Source organism: Manis javanica, chromosome 3 (assembly GCF_040802235.1).
Source record: "Manis javanica isolate MJ-LG chromosome 3, MJ_LKY, whole genome shotgun sequence".
Lineage (NCBI taxonomy): Eukaryota > Metazoa > Chordata > Mammalia > Pholidota > Manidae > Manis > Manis javanica.
Window position 1 is genome coordinate 78359651 of NC_133158.1, and position 19909 is coordinate 78379559.

The following is a 19909-nucleotide window of genomic DNA, read 5'->3' on the forward strand; positions in this document are numbered from 1 at the left end:
CACTCATTCGTCCTCCTAAAATATTGAAGACTCTGACTCCTAAAAAATAACTTATCCCTTGTTTTTAGGAGAGCTACATATCAATTTAATTCAGGTCATAAGACATATAACCATCTGAAATTGTTCTGTCATCTTGTGTGTTTTTTAACCCCTGTTTTGGTAAAGCGAGGTTTGGAAAGCCTTCTGTTGATTCTAATGTCTATTTTGGAGTCAGAAAGTTTGTGAATCAAAAGTTTCATTTTAACCCTATATGGTATTTGTTCTTTGACATTTCAGTTGATTACGTGATCTTATTTTAGCAAACTATCAAAGTTTGTATTTACCATCACCACCATATTTTAGCAGTGATACCCCTTTTATTCAATGAACTTTCAATTGTAAGAAAAGACTTACTCTTATAATAAGGGTGAAAGTTTCAAGTTGTAAAGACAAATTCCCTAAATCTAATAAATTTTAGGAAATCTAGAGTCATGGGTCATGCTAACTCTAACTTCTGCATTACAAACTGTAGTAACTGAAGATTTTCTTCTTCAGCTCCTAAAACATCAAAACGGACTCGTCGTCCACGTCCCAAACCTAAAACCACACCAACTCCTGAGGCACCTCAAACCAGACTTGGTAAATGTGGGCTTCTTGTTAAAGGAGTGAGCTCTTGGGAGTCTGGGGTTGATCCCAGTGGTGGGAATGATAGGCCGTGTGAGGTGAAGCCCATAGGTGAGCCTATAGGTGAGGTAAAGGCACAAAATGATCCTCTGCTATTCCCACTGTTAAGTTAGCAAAGGAAAACATAGTTGGGAGAGACCTGTGCAGCAGCTGAATCCTTTGTGCTTTCTGCATGAAGAACCTCTCTTTTAATACCTACTTTACTTACTTTGTCTTATTCCATTCCATCCTTCTCTTAAAGACAGAATGTCTTAAGTAGAATCAAGCAATTTTATCTCAAGAAACAAACATAGATTATCTTCCATCTCTGCACAGCCACATCAACAGATGTGAGGCTATCACAGAAGCAGGTGACTTGCTTTTAGTTCTCAAATCTGTAGTGCAGTCAAAGTAAAAACCTGCCCCAACATGAAACATTCAAAGATTGAACCAAAGAAGTGTGTCTGTGCAAATCAAGATTGTTTTTTGCAGGGAGTATAAATATATATGAACTTAGAAACAAAGTTTATGAAGGACAGGAATAAGGAGTTGGAAAGAAGTTAGGTCTTAAAATCATGAAGATGAACAGAGACTGAAAGAAAGGAGGTGTTGAAGCCAGCACTGGCGACAGGCTTCCAGGGAGATCCTCTTTCTACGTGGTGATGATGGATAATAGCACTGAGTTTGGAAGGGTCCGTAAGAGCAGTTGAAGAAAACCTTGAAGGAATGACTCAGACACTTGAATCTGACCCTGGAAGCATCAGTGGAATCTTCTACAGTGTCTCCCACCTATATAGGGTACTGCATTTTTGTAATCAGAGCCAGAAGCTGCTCTACTGGGCACTACTCACTAAGTGTATGTTCCTTATCCTGATAAGTTAAGTCCCTTTACCTCAAATGCAATCTCAACCTATTTGCAAATACAAGTTCTCAACAAGATGAGCATAGTTCACTTTGCTTTATTCCTTTCTATGCTGCCTTTCAAACATAAAAATCTCAATATGTTTATTGTATCCATCTTATTTAGACATCTTAAACATAAATGGAAACATTGTATCCATATTATTCAGACATCTTAAACATAAATGGAAACATTGTATCCATCTATTTAGATATTTAAACATAAAAATTTCAATACAATAACAATATTTACTGTATCCGTCTTATTTAGATATCTTATTTTCTTAAAGCTTCTACAGAAAAAGCCAGCAATTGCCAGAACAGTTACATAAGTATTGGTAAAAATGTTTAAACAAGTTTCCTAGGGCAGCCTTCTACAGTAGTTGAAATTAGGTACTTAGATACCTGGAAGAATAGTGGGTTGGCACTGAGATGCTTACGGGATTGTGTAGCTATGACTGACTTTCTTATAAAAGAATGTTTACCTGGCTGTAGGTAAATAACAAGTATTTAATTACTGGAAAATTTTTAATTGCTATACACCTATTGAAGCAATATTATACTGGTAAGATTTAATTTGCTGACTTTTCACAAGTGTTTATTTCCTACTTTTGATTAGTTCCTTCTAAAGATCTTGAACCTGGCATTCTTAGAACTGAAGCTCCAGAAATCGTAGGTATGAAAATGTGTGTCCTTCAAATAATGCTTTCCTGCTCATTGTCATCCCATTGTAGCCACGGGCTCTCCTGCATCTTATAACCATCTCCACAACCTCTGTTATCACTCCATTACAGTCTTCATCTTGAAATTATGCCAAGCTCCATGGCAAATTATCTGTTGAATTTAAGAGAACTGTGCATATACTAATTTCAGGATATCGAACTATAATGTAACTGCTCAATATTGTGTCATGATTATGTGCATTTGTTTAACAGTGACTATTTTAAGCTTCATATCAAATGTGCATTTTCATCTATCACTTTTTACCATGCTTATGCCTCATCAATTTTGGAAATACCATGTTTCTTTGATCATATTACTTTTTGTTGTATTAGAATCTCTGTGATTATATTGGTTGATCTGTTGTTTCAAGGAATGGTGTTTTTAGTTACTTGTCAAAATTTTAAATATGCCTAAGTCTTAAAAGTTTACATGCTAGTCTTTTTTTTTCCTAGGTGACTCTTTCTCCTTCTCTTAACAGTTTAACAGTAATTCTTAGCTTTGAATCAAAGACAGTTTGAAATTTTAATGAGCACACTCCATTCATTATGCATTGCTCCTTACACTTTCAAACATGAATTCATTATTGTACTCATGATTTTTTAAGTAGTAGACACTTATCTCAACTTGTACAGAAGTGCAAGTAGATGGACAGATAATTTTTCTAGTAGAGTTAAAAAGTATACATTACATAAATGTGTAAAAAGCTTATCCAGCAGAGTCTTCCATATTAGCAATAGTCAATTAAACATCCAGAACTTCTGGTTGACCACACTTACATTTAGCAGATTCAGTACTCTGTCTCTAAGGTGATGAATGGCTACCTTGACACAGTTTGGTCAGATCTGCAAATAACAAATGTCTCTTTCTTCTCTCTTCTGAAGCTTAAAAATTAACTTATGAAATTAGTCTTCAAGTGAATTTTTAAAGTCTCTTTGTTTTATTTTATTATGTTTGGCCAGTTCATCCTGCAGTCCTTGAACCTGTTACTCTTAGAACCAAGGCTCCAGAAACAACATTAGGTAATGATGATATTCTGTGTTCCACAACAGTTTTTTCCTGCTCATTTTCAACCCATTACATCATCATCCTGATCATGTTGTCACTAACTCCTTAAAACTCTCATCATCCTCTGCCGTCCCTCAACTTTATTCTTCTTCTTAAGAGTATTGAAGACTTAAAATACGTTACCTGTTGTTTTTAAAAGCTAGGCAAGGACCTAGGTCAGAATAGCTGTCTACCATATAATCTAATTTGAATTTGTGTCATGTACATTTGTCCAAACAGTGCTGACATTTAAAGTTGAGTTTCAAAGTTGGTAATATCTGTGTCTTCTATAGACCAACTAAACCATAACAATTTTTATGGTACCATAGATTCTTCAGGATATTTAAATTTCTTAGTGTGAACCTAAGACTTCACCACCTACAGTTTGTCTATAGTTCTCACCTTTTATGAAGTTAGAGATTTATAAAACTTTCTACTCCTTGACTTAATTTTATGTGATTTTCATCTCTTAAGAATCTTCAGTGATTAAAAAATTAAACAAAATAGAAAATATTTTGATTTTTAAAAATATATGCCTTAAATTTCAAGGAGATAGAACATATTTTAGAAAATCTAGAGCCTTATATCCAAAACTACCTTCACTAGAAGTAATCCATAGTTTCTTCCTTCAGTGTTTTCCTAAAACATCACAGTAAAGCCATCATCCACATTCCAGCCCTGAAGAACCAGAGACCCAATCGGGTAAATAGGTTATTCCATGGTTTTAGGGCTGAGCCCTGGCAGTCTGTACCAAAGCAATGCCTCTTAGGGGAAGTAACATTCTTCCTATTCCCTGAGAGCCAAGATATGAGGTATGGTTAGCAGCTGCTTCTTGGATGAGGTCCTTGGTCTCTCTCCAAAGATGAGTTTATAGTGAGATTGACATAATCATTCACAGTTGTTTATTGCTATACCTGCATTAAAACACATGATCTCTTTTTTGTAGCCCCAAGTATTTTTTCAGCTTCTAAGAACTGTAACAAATTACTGTCAAGTATATTTTCATATGTATTTCCTAAACAGATCTTCTAAAGCAAGCTTCCTTCTTAGAATCAGAAAACCAAACATGTAGGAAACCTCATGTTGACCCTTTGACCTCATGTTGATTAAGATGTGGAGCAGAATTTAAGGGTTGTGACAACCTTCTGCAGTGAAATGCTCCTAGCTGCAGCTTGACCAAATCTTCAAAAAGAGACTACTTGCTCCCTGTCAATTCAAAAAAATTTTACAAATTGTTTGTCATTTGAAAGTAATGTTTTGAAAGAAAAATTAGAACTTTTTATTTGTGTTTAAACTTTCTCATGTTCATGTTGCTTTGGTTAGTTCCTGCTACAAGCTTTGAACCTGTTAGTCATAGGTCTGAGGCTCCAGAAACATTAGGTATTGACTTTTGTGACTTCATTAAATGCTCTTTCACTCGTTAAAAACTCACTCCATCACTGTCATGGCCAGAGTTTGTCCTGCTGCCTCAGACTGTTGTCATTCTATTTCATACTTCATCTTACAAGTAGTCACAATTCTCAATTCGAGGATTACCTATTATTTTTAACAGATGTCCCTGAATCCACCTGAGGAAATCTGCCATGAAATTCCCTTTGAAATTTCATTATATGATTCAGTGAAGAGTGTGAAGTCCATATTTCTCCCCTTTTACTTGGTATTAGATCTATAAGATGATAATTAAGTACCATGAAATATCTCTGAACAACTTACTTTCAATAAGATTTGTATGGAATTCTCATTTTTCTCTTCCTGCTTTAAGGAATGAGGTTTCCTTGTTATTTAAAAAAAAAAAAAAAAGTTGCTGCCTTAAAGTGCCAATCCTAGTAAATATGTTTTAGGCTCTATCATCATTGACAAATGACTATCCTTATCCCTCACCACAGTTTAGCATTGGTTCTTAATATCTACTAAGTAGGAATCTCTGTAAGCATCTAATTATGCATATTAATACTTATTTCTTTAACTAACAAATGTTATTGTTTTGGTCTCTAAAAGACCCTCAGTTGTGAAAATGAACAAATGAGATTAGTAAAGTAAAAATTTTCAAACTTAGGCAATAAACTCAAGAATCTATAAGATGTTTTTAAAACATAGGTCTATGTATAATGCTGTTGATAATTTCTAGACCTGCAAACACAATAGCAACCCAAGATTTTTTTTTCCTTTAATCTCAAACACATAGGGTAAAAGGACCCCATTCTCCTAAACTTTAAACTTCCCTTAGCTTCACAGTTGAAACAAATAAAATGTATAGTTTCTGGTTTAAGGAGTCCTTGCAGACTATTGAAGTTGGGTCCCAGGAGTGACAACAATGTGGCTTGCTGACTTGCACTTCCCACCTTAATGCCCCGTTTAGTGAGAAGGCACAAATAGTGGTTAGCATCTCTACAACCGCACACTGACAAGAAGGTTCCTGCTTGGTAGAAATCTGTAGTAGCCAAATTAATCACATGCCCTGCATAAGGCCTGTCTCTGATAAAAAATGTATCTATTCAGTTTTCTTACCATTTTATTCCATTCATCTCTTTTTAAAATAACAATGCTGCTTTGGCTTAGGTAAACAAGTATTTCCTTGCCTTTTGTGTGCCCAGCACCATATCAGCAGTCAAGTGGGGTGGGGTGAGGACCAGAGGCAGACATCAAAAGTAAAGGCATGTTTTACCTCTTGAACAGAGTATAATATAATCGTGAGGAAAACCTGTTTTCAAGTTTTTCTTAGATATAAGACAATTCGCTTATACAAAAGCAGTCTATCTAATAGTGTGATAAAAATCTACAGAGTAAATATTTGAAGGAGTCAAGGATCTATGTGGGCAGTAGAGATTCATTGAGCTCTAGAACAAATTTAGAAATTTATTTAGTGGATGGAGGGGTAGGAACAGCAAAAATAAAACAAAAATTTCCACAACTATTGAGGGGTGTTCCCAAGGGGGTTTTCAAACTAGAACACAGAACAAAACCCTCCTAGATGACACTGAGCTTTTTGTTAAAGATGCTATCATGAGATGGCTGGAGGCAGCTCTTAGAAAGCCTTATGGAAATTCAGATTCAGATATAATAGTAAATAAGAACCTAATTTTTTCAAAAAGGCTCTAGGTTTTTCTAGAAGAATGCTTAAGATCAGGGGTCAGCAAATTTTTTTACATGAAGAGTTAGATGGTAAACATTTTAGACAGTAGACTCAGTCTCTGGCACAACCATTCAATTTTGCTTTTGTAGCTTGAAGGCAACCCAAGCTGATATGTAAATGACATGCAAATAGGCCTTGAATCATCTTGTGGGTATGATTGTATTCCAGTAAGACTTTATTTGAATTTTCTACCATCGTCACATGCCATGAAATATTACTTTTAAAAAAAATCTTTTCCATCATTTAAAAATATAAAAACCATTCTTAGCTTACAGGCTGGACAGAGGGCTGAAATTTGGAGGGCCATAGTTTGCCAATCTCTGCTTCAAATAATCCATACTGTGCATGGCTCTCCTAAACCATGTGATTTTGAAGGTGTCTGTGTTTCAATTCATTGCTACTTTTGTCTAAAATCTCTGAAATAAGTTACCATAATTTCTTTGACAATGTAGACCCTCTTCTTTCAGCTCCCACTGAATTGCAAACTCTTATTTTGGAACCAGTGACATCACCAAGCCTAGAAATGACACAAAGTCAACCTGGTAAATAGATTTCTTTTGTCTATCTGAGTGCACTGTGAGTTTTAGGGGACACACTCTAGGTGTTTTATTTCCAAACATAAAAAATGCAAAAGAATACACATATAATAACTCTGTATTGTACAGCACTTTCCATGATTGCATATTGATGTTAAATTAGTAATACATTATATTCATATTGTTATTCAACTGTATAGAAATACATATCTTCCTTTCATTGTATTCATATTATACTAGAGAATAATCACGTTTAGAGAATAATCTGAGTAGTCAACAAAACCACTTAGAAGAACTGATTTTATTCTTTATCCTTATTTTTCACTAATGGTTACAAAATTTGTTCTCTTTAGTAATAGCTAAATTTGTACTCTGCTATGTGAAAAGCATGCTAGTTCAGTTGTGACAATCAAGGAAGAAGAAAGTTCTCAATTCAGTAGGGATAACAAAAAGTCACCTTACACAATGTGAGCCTGACCTCATTGCCCTTCAAAATAGGAAACAAAATTTTTAAATCATTCTTAGCAATAGTTGCTACTCCCTGATATTTATTTTGAAACATTGGGTCTTCTTTTTCTTCCTAGTATAGGATTACAATTTCTTTACATCTCTTTTGTGCATCTTTTAATTAGCTAAATGGCATTTTGGTGCTCATATTGATGGTACAAGGCATGGTTGTTAACAGTTACCTACAACACTTCCAGGACTGTGAATTCAGTTCAGGTACTAGAGCTTCCCCAGTGTTAATAATATTGTTTCTACTATAATAGCTTACATTGAGCACTTACAGGTTCAAGCCCCCTTTCTAAATACTTCGTTTGTATGACTTCATTTAATGCTCCTAACAACCCGTCTTTGAGCAACTGTGCCATTTTGTGTGTGTTGTTAGTTTTTGAAGTTCTGGAATTGGATACATTTAACATTGAGTCATCCAAGGAAGCTATAGGTAAACATGTTCTGCAGTGGCTTTCCATCTCATTGCAGGAGTCACCTCTGGATGTCTTTATGCTTTGTGACATTTCATAGCTCCTTACAACTTGTATGTGCTCACCAGTGAATCTTGAGAGTCAAATATGTATAGCACATTGTAGTGTCTGCTGTATTGCTATGCAAGTTACACAATTTCTTTATTTAGTTTCCTCTCACTCTGAATGCAAAATGTAATCTTTTTAATATTCCTATCACTCTTTCAATAAGAATATGCACATCTTATTTTTCATTTTCGTATCATTCTTAAGATTCATCTGTCTATGTTCCAAGGATTCATTCTGTCTTTTTGTTACTGGAATCCTTAAAAAAAATTTGTAAGGAAGTGAAATTATCTGCTTTGCTCCAGGTAGAAATTGCTGCAGACCCTGCCCATTACTGTCAGTGTGTGTGTGTGGCGTTCCCGCGCTGCACACTGCCTTCATTTCCTGTCTTCATTTTTGCCCTCTTAAATTGTCATTATCTTCATAATCTACCTCAAAGTTATTTATCCTCACAAATGTATCTAGTTAAGATCACTAACCTCTGTTTTCAAATTAACCAGTGCTCCACTACAGTGTGCTTTGGGCTGCCCACCACTAACTAGCCATTCCCTTGCTCTTCCTTAGCAGCAGCTGAAACATATTCCACTGCCAAAACACCAGTCAGGCCAGATGAGCCACAGGCTGAAGGTGGTAAAGGTTTTTGTGCTTTGATTCATTTATTCGACAAAGTTTTAATTAGCCTCTATTGTCCATGGAACATGACTGTCCAAGCTGCGGTACTTGTTCTACAATCAAATAGAGCTGAAGAGCTATAGCTTCCAAAATTCTTGGAATCTTAAAATGATAACTGACTCTGAATACAGAACTAAATTACAGTTTCTCTCTGGTATCTGAATCCTGAGACATAATAACATTTGACAGTCAGTTAATGACAGTTACAACATAAATATTAGTTGGAGGATTAGTACTACAGAACAGGATTTCCCCTCATGGTTCTCTCTCTTTTCCTATCTAACTCCATTGTCTTATCTCTAAAAATATGGTGTAAATTCGTTAAGAGGATGAGGTGTGTTGAGTTTCAAGAAAGAAACACTTGACTGTTGTTTAACATCTTAAAATTTCTAAAAGTGTTCTCCTTTGTTTTGATACAGTTGTGGAATCTATTACCCCTGTGTCTGAACCACCTGAGAGCACACTAGGTAATTACACACCTCAGCAGCTTTTGTCCTCATTGCCCCATCACCGGAGAACATCAGGTTCTCTCTCACTGTCCATTCATGCTGTGACGTCACTCCATCCCGGCAGTTAGTTTCCATTCTAGGTGCTTCTGTTCAAAATCATTGTCCAAAAAGTCTCTTCTTCCCTTCAGTTTTGTGTCTAGACCTTGGTCTCTTTCTCTGCTTGTGTCAGTGAAACTGTTGAATCTACAGCTTTTTTTTGCTAACACTGAACATTCTGCCAGCTTGAACATTTCAGATATATTTTGTTTGATGATCCATTTATACTTTCTGTCCTAGCAATGTGGTTTCCAGTAACATTCATTCCATCCCATTCATTTACATGTTTGATTTTTTTCCTCCAAAATTCAAATGAAATTCAATGCTTTTTGACAGTCATGTTTTAACATTTTTTTCTTATTTTGATTTTCCTGTATGGTTATTATTGAATCTATCTCTCTAGCACTGTTGCAGAGGTATTAGTGTGTAGTGAGGATTTAAAAAGTGAAGATATTGCTTACTTTGAAAGTATTTTGTTACCTGGCATCTATAAGCATTTTCAAAATTAAATGCATTATGAAGAAATGGGAATGCTATTTTGTTACAGGGTCACAATTTTCTTTCTTTTCATTTTTTTTAAATTTGTTACCATCCTCCCTGTCATCTGTACTCAAAATATGAAAAGCACTACAGTATCCCTGGCTACCTTCCTTCAGTTACCATAGAAACATCACCTCTGCCTTCCCAAACTATAATCCTACCGAGCCCAGATGACACTCATATTGAACCCGGTAAATATATTACTTTGTATGCATGTAGAAGGTGAGTGTTTGCAGAATTTTTAAGAAAGGAAAAATAGTGTGAGCTCTGCTAGCTATCGGGACCCCTAACTTAATCACTTTGCTTGGTGAACCTACTTTTCTGATGTCCCACTTCTGTCCATAACTGATAGCCAGTCACATAACAGTGCTGTGAATATTCTGTCAGATGTGGCTGGAAAAAACCTCTAAGATAATCTGCAGGTGTTTCTTAGAGGAAATAGTAATGTTTCTGAGGAAGAACATTTATTCTATATTTAAATATAAATATTCTAATTTTAAAAACTTTACCGTCTTGACTAGTTTTACAAATTCTGTGGTCATATAAAAAGTATTTTAAGATATCTAGTTTGTGTTTGAGATTAACAGAAACCTCCAGAAGCAGATTTCACTGTGGAATCTACATAAAGGGGTACACATGGCTGGTCACCTTGTCATTATTCAGATCCTTTTCTTCTTTCTACTGCTCTTTCCTACAGTGGTTTGGCCATATCTCTGTATACAGATAAGAGAAATGGAAATTAAACCAAGTCATAAAGTTTTGGCAAGTCAAGTCATAAAAGTTTGCTTGATGGTGGAGTTTGCAATACAGGAAAGGAAATCATCCATATGGATAACTAAATGTGCTGCTTCTTACAAGGAAAACTTTCAGTATCTACAAGCTTTTTGGAAGAGCAGTTTATCATCAATAACCCAAATTTGTATTTTATTGCCATTAAATAATTTTATATGGCTCTCTTTCCAAAGGAGACATGGATATTAACTTTACTCATTGTCCTCTAAAATATCCTATTAACCTTTCCCCATTAAACTCTACAGTTTTTTACCAGAAGTCCATGCTGACTGCACTAACTGAATCTGCGTCAGTTATCTCTAACTTTCCGAAGTTTTTCTAATAGCTATAATAATTGATAGGATTGAAATATTTAATCGTGAACATTATTAGTGATACTTATCTCATTCTGAAAATTGCCTCATGACATGCCTTCACCTGCCGATGGTCTCTCTTACTCTGTGGGGGCAGCTAATAGCCCTTCAGTAGGAGCCTCAGCAAACAAGGAAGTTGAGAATCAGAAAATCACCAGACTGGTGGAAACTTTAGAATCATAGAACTTGAGGATTGCAAAGGCTCTTCAAAATACTGTTAGTTTTGATAGAGAACCTGAACTGAAGACTGAGTGATTAGCAAGGGGACTCAAAATCTCTGAACCTCAGGCTCCTAAAGCAGGTGTAATCTCCAACATGTCTTGTGTTCATCTTTCCACAGGTAAGAAGATTCCACTGAAACAATTGCATGCTTTGTATTTTTTTATTTAGTATCAGGAGGAAGTCTCTGCAAACTTTAGAAACTTCTAGTGTCAAACAACTTTTACTTTCAGCGAGCTTTTCTTAAGGTTCCTGAACCTCCATGACCTTGAAAACATTTGTTTCTTTTTATCTGTTTAATCACCAGTACACTTCAGGCCAATCAAGTGAGGTGTTTTCACAAGCTGCAACCTTGAATTTGATTATTCCTTTCCTCCAGCAGGCTATACTTTTAATTTTCTTGGTGAAGAAACTAATTGATTTTTACACAGAATATCCTAGAACTTCTTTCTTCTTTGGGAATTGCTCAGCCAAGGAATAACTTTCTTCAGTAATGTATCCTTTCCATTTTTCTTCCCCCACATGACCCATGAAAATTGTTTTGTTTAATCAGATTAAGTCTTTCCAATAGCACTTGCTATTAAAATGCATTTATTTTCTAGGTATATTTGGAATATAACCTGCTAACTTCGTTTCTGTTTAGAAAAATTTTATCTCTTTGCACTTAAAATATTATACTGGGATATTCTGATAACATTGTATGAACTTATAAGGATGAATTCTTGTTATTAGGAAATTGATTTTTGGTCTATTTAAAAGGTATTACAGTAGATATTCCTGAAATTCCAACAGTTTTGTATATCAGCTGAATATCTTGGATATCATTTAATGTGCCTTCTTGTTTTGTTTTGTTTTTCATTATAATAAGAAAATAATGTTTGTGGGTCTTTCAGAACTCTAATTGCATTAATTGCTGTGTGCTTAGGTCTTGGTTTTTGACATCCTAGAGGCTTAGGGGTTGTGATTCTTAAGAGCTCAAGAGCTCCAAACCTGTATCCTTTCTTTTAGCTCCCAAGCAGATACTGCGTACTCCTCCCAAACCAAAAACACCTCCACGTCCAAGAATCCCAGAAACACAGCCAGGTAAATATGGAGTTTACATTCTGGTCTGAATTTTGATGAGAGTGGAATTGTTCTGCTGAATGATAGTGAGTTGGGTTTTCCACCTTTATAAAATAAGTCTCCCTTAGAAACCTAATAAATATCTATATTTTTGTTTATACTTTATGAGGAAATATACTGTTGGAATGGTTTATTCCAGAAAACTTCCCTTTGTTATGTTATTTGAGAGGAGATGGAGAAGAATGGAACTTCTTAAAGAGTAGCCCACCTCCTCCGTTTGCCTCTCCCAGCTGAAGGCTCCATATCCCTTTTGCAGCTTCTGACTGTGCCTCCCCTACTAATAACCTTTTTTATTTTTTGACCTTTCAGTAGATCTTATGTAATATGTCACTCAGATTTTTTTAACATATATATATATATATCCTCTCCTATTATTAATGGTTATGCAATACTGCTTTGGTTGGTTTGCTGTAAAATTTTGGTAAGGACCCAAAAAAGATTCATTATGAACTATTTTTCATTCTGTTCAAGAGGCTCTTATTTGAATGATTAACTCTAATCCTAACTTTGTAAAATCAAGATCTTGTCTGATTTGTCCAGCTGCCTCAGAGGCTCTCCAGTTTGGCCTATTATATACTTGACATGCCTCAAAGAAAGCTCCTCTTCTTTTCTCCCATTCAGTTTCTATTTTCATTTGTGACAAAATGTCAGCGTTTTACACCTGATTTTTACTTCTCTTACACATCCAGGCTCTGCAGTTCATCTGTTACTAAGCATGATACATTCAGTTCTTCCACACAGCTCTAGCATTAGTGCCTACTCCAAGCATCTACCTGGTCCTGGCTCTGTTAATCAACTGATCTGTCTCCTCTCTCCCAATTTCAAATTACATCAATACTTGATGTTTACATGATTTTGAGTAACTACTTCATTTCATAAGTTAGGCTTATGCTTTGTTGTATCATATGTATTAAGTATGACTGGGAGATGATGAAACCAAATAACTCATGATCTAAGTTCTCTCTTTCAGCTCCAAAGGTGCCCCAGCGTGTTACTCCAAGGCCAAAAACATTCCCAAGTCCAGAAGTGTCATATACTCTACCTGGTAAATGCTTTATTTCATGTTTAAGCCATACGTACACTCTGCTTCAATGAAACATGAGATCTGATGGATGTGAGGTCAATATTCCACTTATGTTTGGATACCATGTGGTATCGCACGTGGTGTGATCATTTCAAAGATTCCATAAGCTTGTATGGTAGGTAATTGATAAAATCAAAAGGCAGAGGATTGTGCCAAAGGGAGAATGCCTCTTTTAGAACTGAAGTTCTCTTATTTGGGGACATATAAACCCACCAACACTAATGATGCCATGCTCAAATGTTTCACCAAAATAAGGGAAACAAGAATTCAGGATTCTTTTCACAAAAATGATAAAACAATGTTTTACAAACAACAGAAATGATGTTTAACCATTTTCTTGTGTTCATAAATTTTACGCTATCCAGCATTGAGTTTTTGTGTTTTTTTTTTCATTTTTTCCATCAAATTCTGTTTTACCAGTTCATGGAGCAATAGCTTGGGTTAGAAATAATATATTTGTTTCACACACACAAAATTCCTTTAGCTCTAAAGCTATGTCTTGCCCATCATCTGAGCGGGACCCCTGTCCCTTTCTGGAGGAGAAAAGTCTCCTGTCTGTGGGAGGAGCCAGTGTGGGGGTTGCCAGGAGCCAGGCACTCTCTCTGGGCCCTGCTGCCCGTGCTCCGGGTCCTCCAGACCTGAGGAAGCTGCTGTTAGCCAAGGGCTGATCCCATAAACCAAAGCAAGCTCGTTTTTAACAAGAGTATCTGGGAAATACCGTAGGTTTTTTTCTCTTTCTTTCTAAGGATCCAATTATTATAAATTCCTAGATGCTCCTAGAAATGTATAAAAGATTCCCAGAACCAAAGGATTTCTGAGCTAAGCTTGAAATGCTGGCAGTTTGGAAGCTGAATTCACTTGCTGTGATGTTCCCCAGGTTGTGTAAGCTGAGGGTGTTCCTGTTGCGGTGGGACAAGAGGGTCATTGCAGGTGATGGTAGACTAGCAAGAAGCATTTTTGCCCTGCAGTCTAGAATTTATAGTTGTACCACTAAATAACAGCCAATTTAATAAATTCCAGAAAAACTGATCTTTTTTTTTTAAAAAGGTCAGCTTCTTATTTTCAGCTGGGAAAAAAAATGTTAAAGAAACTGAGTCATTGCAGTTAACAGTAGATTTGAGTGATTTTATCAACTTTCCCTTTTTTGTTAGAGAAAGTAATACAGTCAGTTCCTAATGTGACTTAATCTCATTAAGCCAAATGTCTAATAACCATTTTCTTCTTTTTCTAATATTTGTCTTAATTCCACCCATACCTTGTTTTTCACAGCAACTCTAACCTGTCAGTTTGAGCAACAGAACAGCACAAATGCTCCCCCTGGAGCCTCCACTGGGCTGATTCTACTGAGTCTCCATCCAGTTCCAAATGTTCACCACTGTATTCATCAGGGCTTCCCCTATTGCTCCAGGGCTGTGATGCCTACAGGAATAACCAACCATAAGGCAGCTGTTACTACATTTCAGTTTCCTTACAAGTGTTTAACAGACTGAATTCTGTTCAGACCATTTCTGGGTTGTATCTAGGCTCACGTTTGCATCCTAATGAATACAAGATCTTGTTTGCTAGCTCCTTTAGGTCATACCTCAGAGAACAGGAAATTATATGTGTATTTCATTTGAACTGGTATCCTGGAGAAATAGATGCTCTGTGAATGTCGAAAAATGTAAAATGTGCAGAAATGAGTGTGGAGTTATGTTTATCTCAAAACTTATTCTGAGAGACATCAGAAGTAACTAACTTGAATTTTTAGACCTGTAGCAAGTCAGTCTAGGATTCGCTATAGATTCCTACACATAACACTGGTCTCACCCAGGTAGGCCTTTAGAAAATATATTCCAGCCACTCAGTTGAATTGTTGACAACACTTAATGAGAAATCTAAACAATCTGAGCCCATACACCATGTACAGAACCAAAACAGAATCAGCTTTTCCTCCGATCCAGTTTGGAGAAATGACTTTTTAATTCATAGCACAGGACTCCCCCTGATGCCTGGCTCAACAGACCTACACCTTCGTTGTAGATTTGTTTCTACACCAGGGACTGGCTTCGCTTTGTGGGGATCCTTCTAGCCCACACGTACTTGAATAGATGTAAGTCACTGAGAGAAAACCAGGAAGAAAATCTAGGTTTCAGCAAGCTCTCCAGTCCTCACTAATGGCAAGTGGGAGATGGTAATGTCACTAAGGCAGGGAGGGACCACAGAGGGAGGAATAAAGGCTTGGATTTGTACGTGCTAGGTTTGGAGGACCAGTAGGACTTTAAAGTGGGAATGTCTAACGTTGCAATGTATTTCTGGATCTCTAAAGGAAGTCAAGATTTGGGGTGTAGACTAGGGAGTCACCTGTCTACATGTAGAAGGTTCTTAAATCTTGCGAGGGAGTGACATCATCCAGGAGAAAGTATAGGCTGAGAAAATAAGAGGTCAGAGATCAAAGACTTGGGGCACACAGTTACATTTAAGGAGTGAATAGAGGAAGAGAAGCCAGCACAAGTTGCTGTCATAAAAGATAAAAGTACCAGGAAAGGGAGCTTAGGATGCAAGGCAGAGAAGGGTGGTCAGCAATGACAGTGGGGTGACAAGGGGTCAGAAGAGGTGCTGGCCTTCACAGTGCAGGTCCAGAGCCCATATCTGAAACCCATGGGCCTGTGCTTCAAAATTCCGTAGTTTTTCAATTTTTGGAAAGGTGAAACAGTGCATGTATCATTGATTACAAATTATGTATGTAGTAAGAAGTATGAATAGTCATACTACACAGGATGAATTAAAAACTATAACTAGTCTTAGGTCAGTTCTAGTCAGGCTTTGCTGTCAAATAAGTTATAAGAAAACTTTCAGTTTTCAGAGCATTTCAGACTTTAGATCTATGGTTAAGGCATCATAGATCCATGGTTGCAGGAGATCAGTGAGGTGGAAGCCAGACCACGGTGGATGAAGAAAACACACTTGAGAGATTGAGAAGCAGAGACAGATCCAGTGCTTCAATTAAAGGAATGAGAGCAAGAGAGGGATGGTCTGAAGGGAAGCCATGTCAAGGAAATGATTATTTATAAGGTGCTGGAACATTTGAGCTCTTTCTTTGGTGGAAGGGAGGAACTCGTGGATAAATGGAAATACACACTAATGGTGAAAAACAAAAGATAGTAGAAGCAATGGAAAGTGAAAGGCCCCCTGGGAAATGCAAGGGCAGGTGGCCCCAGAGTGCAGTGAAGCTTGTAAAGTGAGCTCCAGAAGGACAGGGGACCAGTCTGGGCTAAGGGTACAAGGTCAGAATAAAAGAATTGGGGGGTCAGGAGGTGTAAAGGGTGTATAGTCTAGGTGTATTTACTGTTCTAGAGAATCCACCTCTTTGTAGCCTGTTGCAGGGGTAAACCTTAAAGACTTCATATTCTGCTCTCTTTATCAGAGAATCACACATAAATTCATCTACTCTGGTAAAACATGCATGCACGTTCATTTACATTTGTCCATATTAGATGCTTCCACTCATGATGGTCTTGTATTGAGTTTTTCTTTAAAGTGCAGCCCTTTATTCAAAAAGACAGTTCATATAATTGGTTAATTAATGTGAGTGGTAATTTGATAATATGATTGAGCCTAAAACATACTAATGGTATTATATATGTTATAAAAATATGCCTGTAAAGAAATAAAAACTGCCTTCTCAAATAAATTATCATTATTTAGACTAAGTTTCCCCCAGCATGGAAGATCTAGGATTTAGGAGCTATGCTCTTGTTCAATTTAATATTAAGGAGGAATGCTACATAGGGAAAAAGAAAAAAACAGCTTGCCTTTCTTGGAGCCACAGCTGCCCAAGTAAGAGAATGATTCATAACCCTTTCCTGTGAATATCTCTACTTCTTTCCTTTCCACTGCTTTCACCTGCTTTAGAAAGCCTGCTCTGGCAGTTTATTAAATCATCACTTCACGGTTAAAGAGTGCCAGAGGAGGCAGCAGGAATCCACATTAACCCAGCCTAGAGTCCTCAGCAAACGAAAGCAGGCAGCAGTGATGTATTTACAGTACAGTAAATTTATGGGAGTACATTTCTTCTCAGCTTCTCCTCCCCCTAATCCTAGTAGACCATTTAGGGTCTGTATCAACTTCAGACTGCTTTGTATGGTCATGACCTTTACAGAGCCACATCAAAATGCCTTTTCCTTCACCCTCCAGATAAACATTTAGGTTGATTTACAACTGGAAATTCGTTGTGTTTTACCAGATGAAGCCCTAAAAATAGAGCAAAGGTAAAACATTTATTATGGTGATAGATTTTCCCTAATTTTGTTTACCACTGATATTTTGGAGTTGTTTTTCTTAAAAAAAAATCCAGATTTCCAAGATCACCTGGAATGTTACCTTTTAGCTCCCTGAAGTTCTAATTGAGTCAAGATTCTACACAGTCTACCAAATTCCACAACTGTGATTTCACTGGTACTTAGCGACCTAGACTAAGAACAAATGCAATATGCAAGTTAAATATGATCCCCAAAAGCAGTAAAAAGAGAGTGCCTGTTCCATAGAAGCTATTTTTACACTGAGGGTAAAGTGGTGCTTGGCCACCTCATGGTGCAAAAGTTTTCTTCAGCTTTTTCAGAGGCAGAATTCCAACCTGAATCCTAATGTTTTTTCCCAAGCATCAGATAAGATGCAAGAAAATTAAACTGCTTACCAAAGCAACTCTGGTACTTAAATCTTCAGGGTGGTCAGAAAACTTTTCAGTAAGAGAAAGGCTGAGAAGAAGCTCCTTGTGGGGAAACTGAGTCAAAGAACTACTTTACCTTGCTCTTGATAGGAGACTTTTTCACACAGAAATCTGGTACTAACAATGGGCAGATCACCCTGGTATTTTTCCTGGTGAGAGACAAGGTATCAAATTCCCAACCTACTGTTTTATTTTTGCCAAAATAGAACTGGGCACAGGCATTAAAACTATGCTGGATCTCAGGGGCTGAATACGAGAGTCTGTTGTTGAGCTGACATTTGTGTCCTATGCTTTCATATTCTCATGTCAGGAGGCCCTGACACCTAAAATACTAGGAGCCACACCACTAAGAATGAAATAAACGGCATTTATCTCGCATTTACTATGTACCAAGCACTCTTATGAATTTTACATATGGTATCTTCTAATGAATGGTTGACTCCTTTTGCTCTGTTTTCTCCCCAGGATAACTCTTAGTGCCTTTTAAAATAAAACTTTGTTCTTTTCTTAGATATTAAAGAATTTTTTTTTCTTTCTTGCTGTTTCCCTCAATCTGGTGGCCATTTATGCCTACAGTACCTAGGATAATGGATTTTCTATAAGTATCAGTAGAATTTGGGCATGAATATTAAATGCCAGCTAAAATTTCAGGCAAAAACTGACTTTCTGTTTTGAAGATAACTTAACCTTCTTATGTTTAATTACATTAGTTATTTCCTCTTTTTTTTTACCCCCCTCAAGGGAAGCTTCAAAATGAATTGTGACCAACTTTGTTTTATTGCTACTAGATCCTTCCCCACACAGTGACATTTTTCCAGTTTGAAAAGAATGGCCAAATTCTTTGGCCATTGTGAAAATACCTTTGCTTTATTCATGCTTCCCCAGATATTCTGTCTGTGGGTTAAGTTTCACTTCAGGTGTGACATTTAGAGTATGATGTTTTATAATCTTTCTCTTTCAGTTCCAAAAGATGTGCTCCTTCCCCATAAACCAGACCCTGAAGTCTCTGAAAGTGAATCTGGTAAATGGATTATTTTATTTTCCCAATTAGAAAGTGTATTTTTCAAAAAATATCCTTGAGATAAATATATTTTTAATAGTTGTGATGGGAAGAAGTTTACAGAAAATTATGGAAATAAAATGTATATTTCTTTTGGTGAAGATTTAGTCACACAGTCTGTTTGATTTTTTTCCCTTGTTAACATGAGAGAATAGTATATAATTAGTTAATTTCCCTGGAAGTGTTTTCATTAAAAAGGAGAACATGCTAAAATTATCAGACATAATTATTAACTGAGTGGACCATGTTTACTTTCTTTCAAATTGTGAATAAAATTATATTCGAACTGTGGATGTACTTTTAAGTAGAAAATGTAGGTGCCTACTCAAAAATCTTTCTCAACATGACACTGAATGAGATTTTTAAAGTTTTAGTTAAACTAAATTCCCTAAGTGGTTTCTAATGTATAGAATTTTCTCACATTTATTATGGTACTTAGAAAATAATTAAATGTCAAATGGATGCATTTAGAAACATTTTTACTTCACCATAATATATTTTTATTTCATAAATATATTTCCTTGGTTTGCTTCTGGACTAGTTCTACAACCAGTTACCTTTAGAATCCATCCACCAGAGACAACAATAGGTAATGGTTTTCCCATATTGACCACCTCTAATTGTTTTCTTTGCTACCATCAAGATTGCAAGTCTGTCTCAGTTTACCATTTTGAAACATCATCTCTTCTCAATCCATTTCATCATTTCCTTCTCATTATTATTATTCTTTCCAAAATAGGAAAGAAATGGTTTCACTGTTGTAAAGACTTACCTATGAAGACCAGTTTAATATAGCTCGTTACCA

At 36.3% G+C, this 19909-nt stretch overlaps 1 protein-coding gene across 26 annotated transcripts in view; it reads left to right on the top strand.

The window, feature by feature from the left end:
* The window catches only part of ABI3BP (ABI family member 3 binding protein), a 238687-nt gene that overhangs the window by 161884 nt on the left and 56894 nt on the right, over positions 1-19909 (top strand). For 18 of the 26 annotated variants that reach the window (XM_036998592.2, XM_073231729.1, XM_073231731.1 and 15 more), the window contains 9 exons: positions 535-618; positions 2162-2218; positions 3225-3284; positions 6910-6984; positions 9101-9148; positions 12139-12213; positions 13223-13297; positions 19006-19065; positions 19646-19693. In XM_036998592.2, coding sequence (XP_036854487.2) covers positions 535-618; positions 2162-2218; positions 3225-3284; positions 6910-6984; positions 9101-9148; positions 12139-12213; positions 13223-13297; positions 19006-19065; positions 19646-19693 — 582 coding nt within the window. The remainder of the gene's footprint in view (positions 1-534; positions 619-2161; positions 2219-3224; positions 3285-6909; positions 6985-9100; positions 9149-12138; positions 12214-13222; positions 13298-19005; positions 19066-19645; positions 19694-19909) is intronic. The other 8 variants (XM_073231736.1, XM_073231737.1, XM_073231734.1 and 5 more) reach the window with 7 other exon arrangements.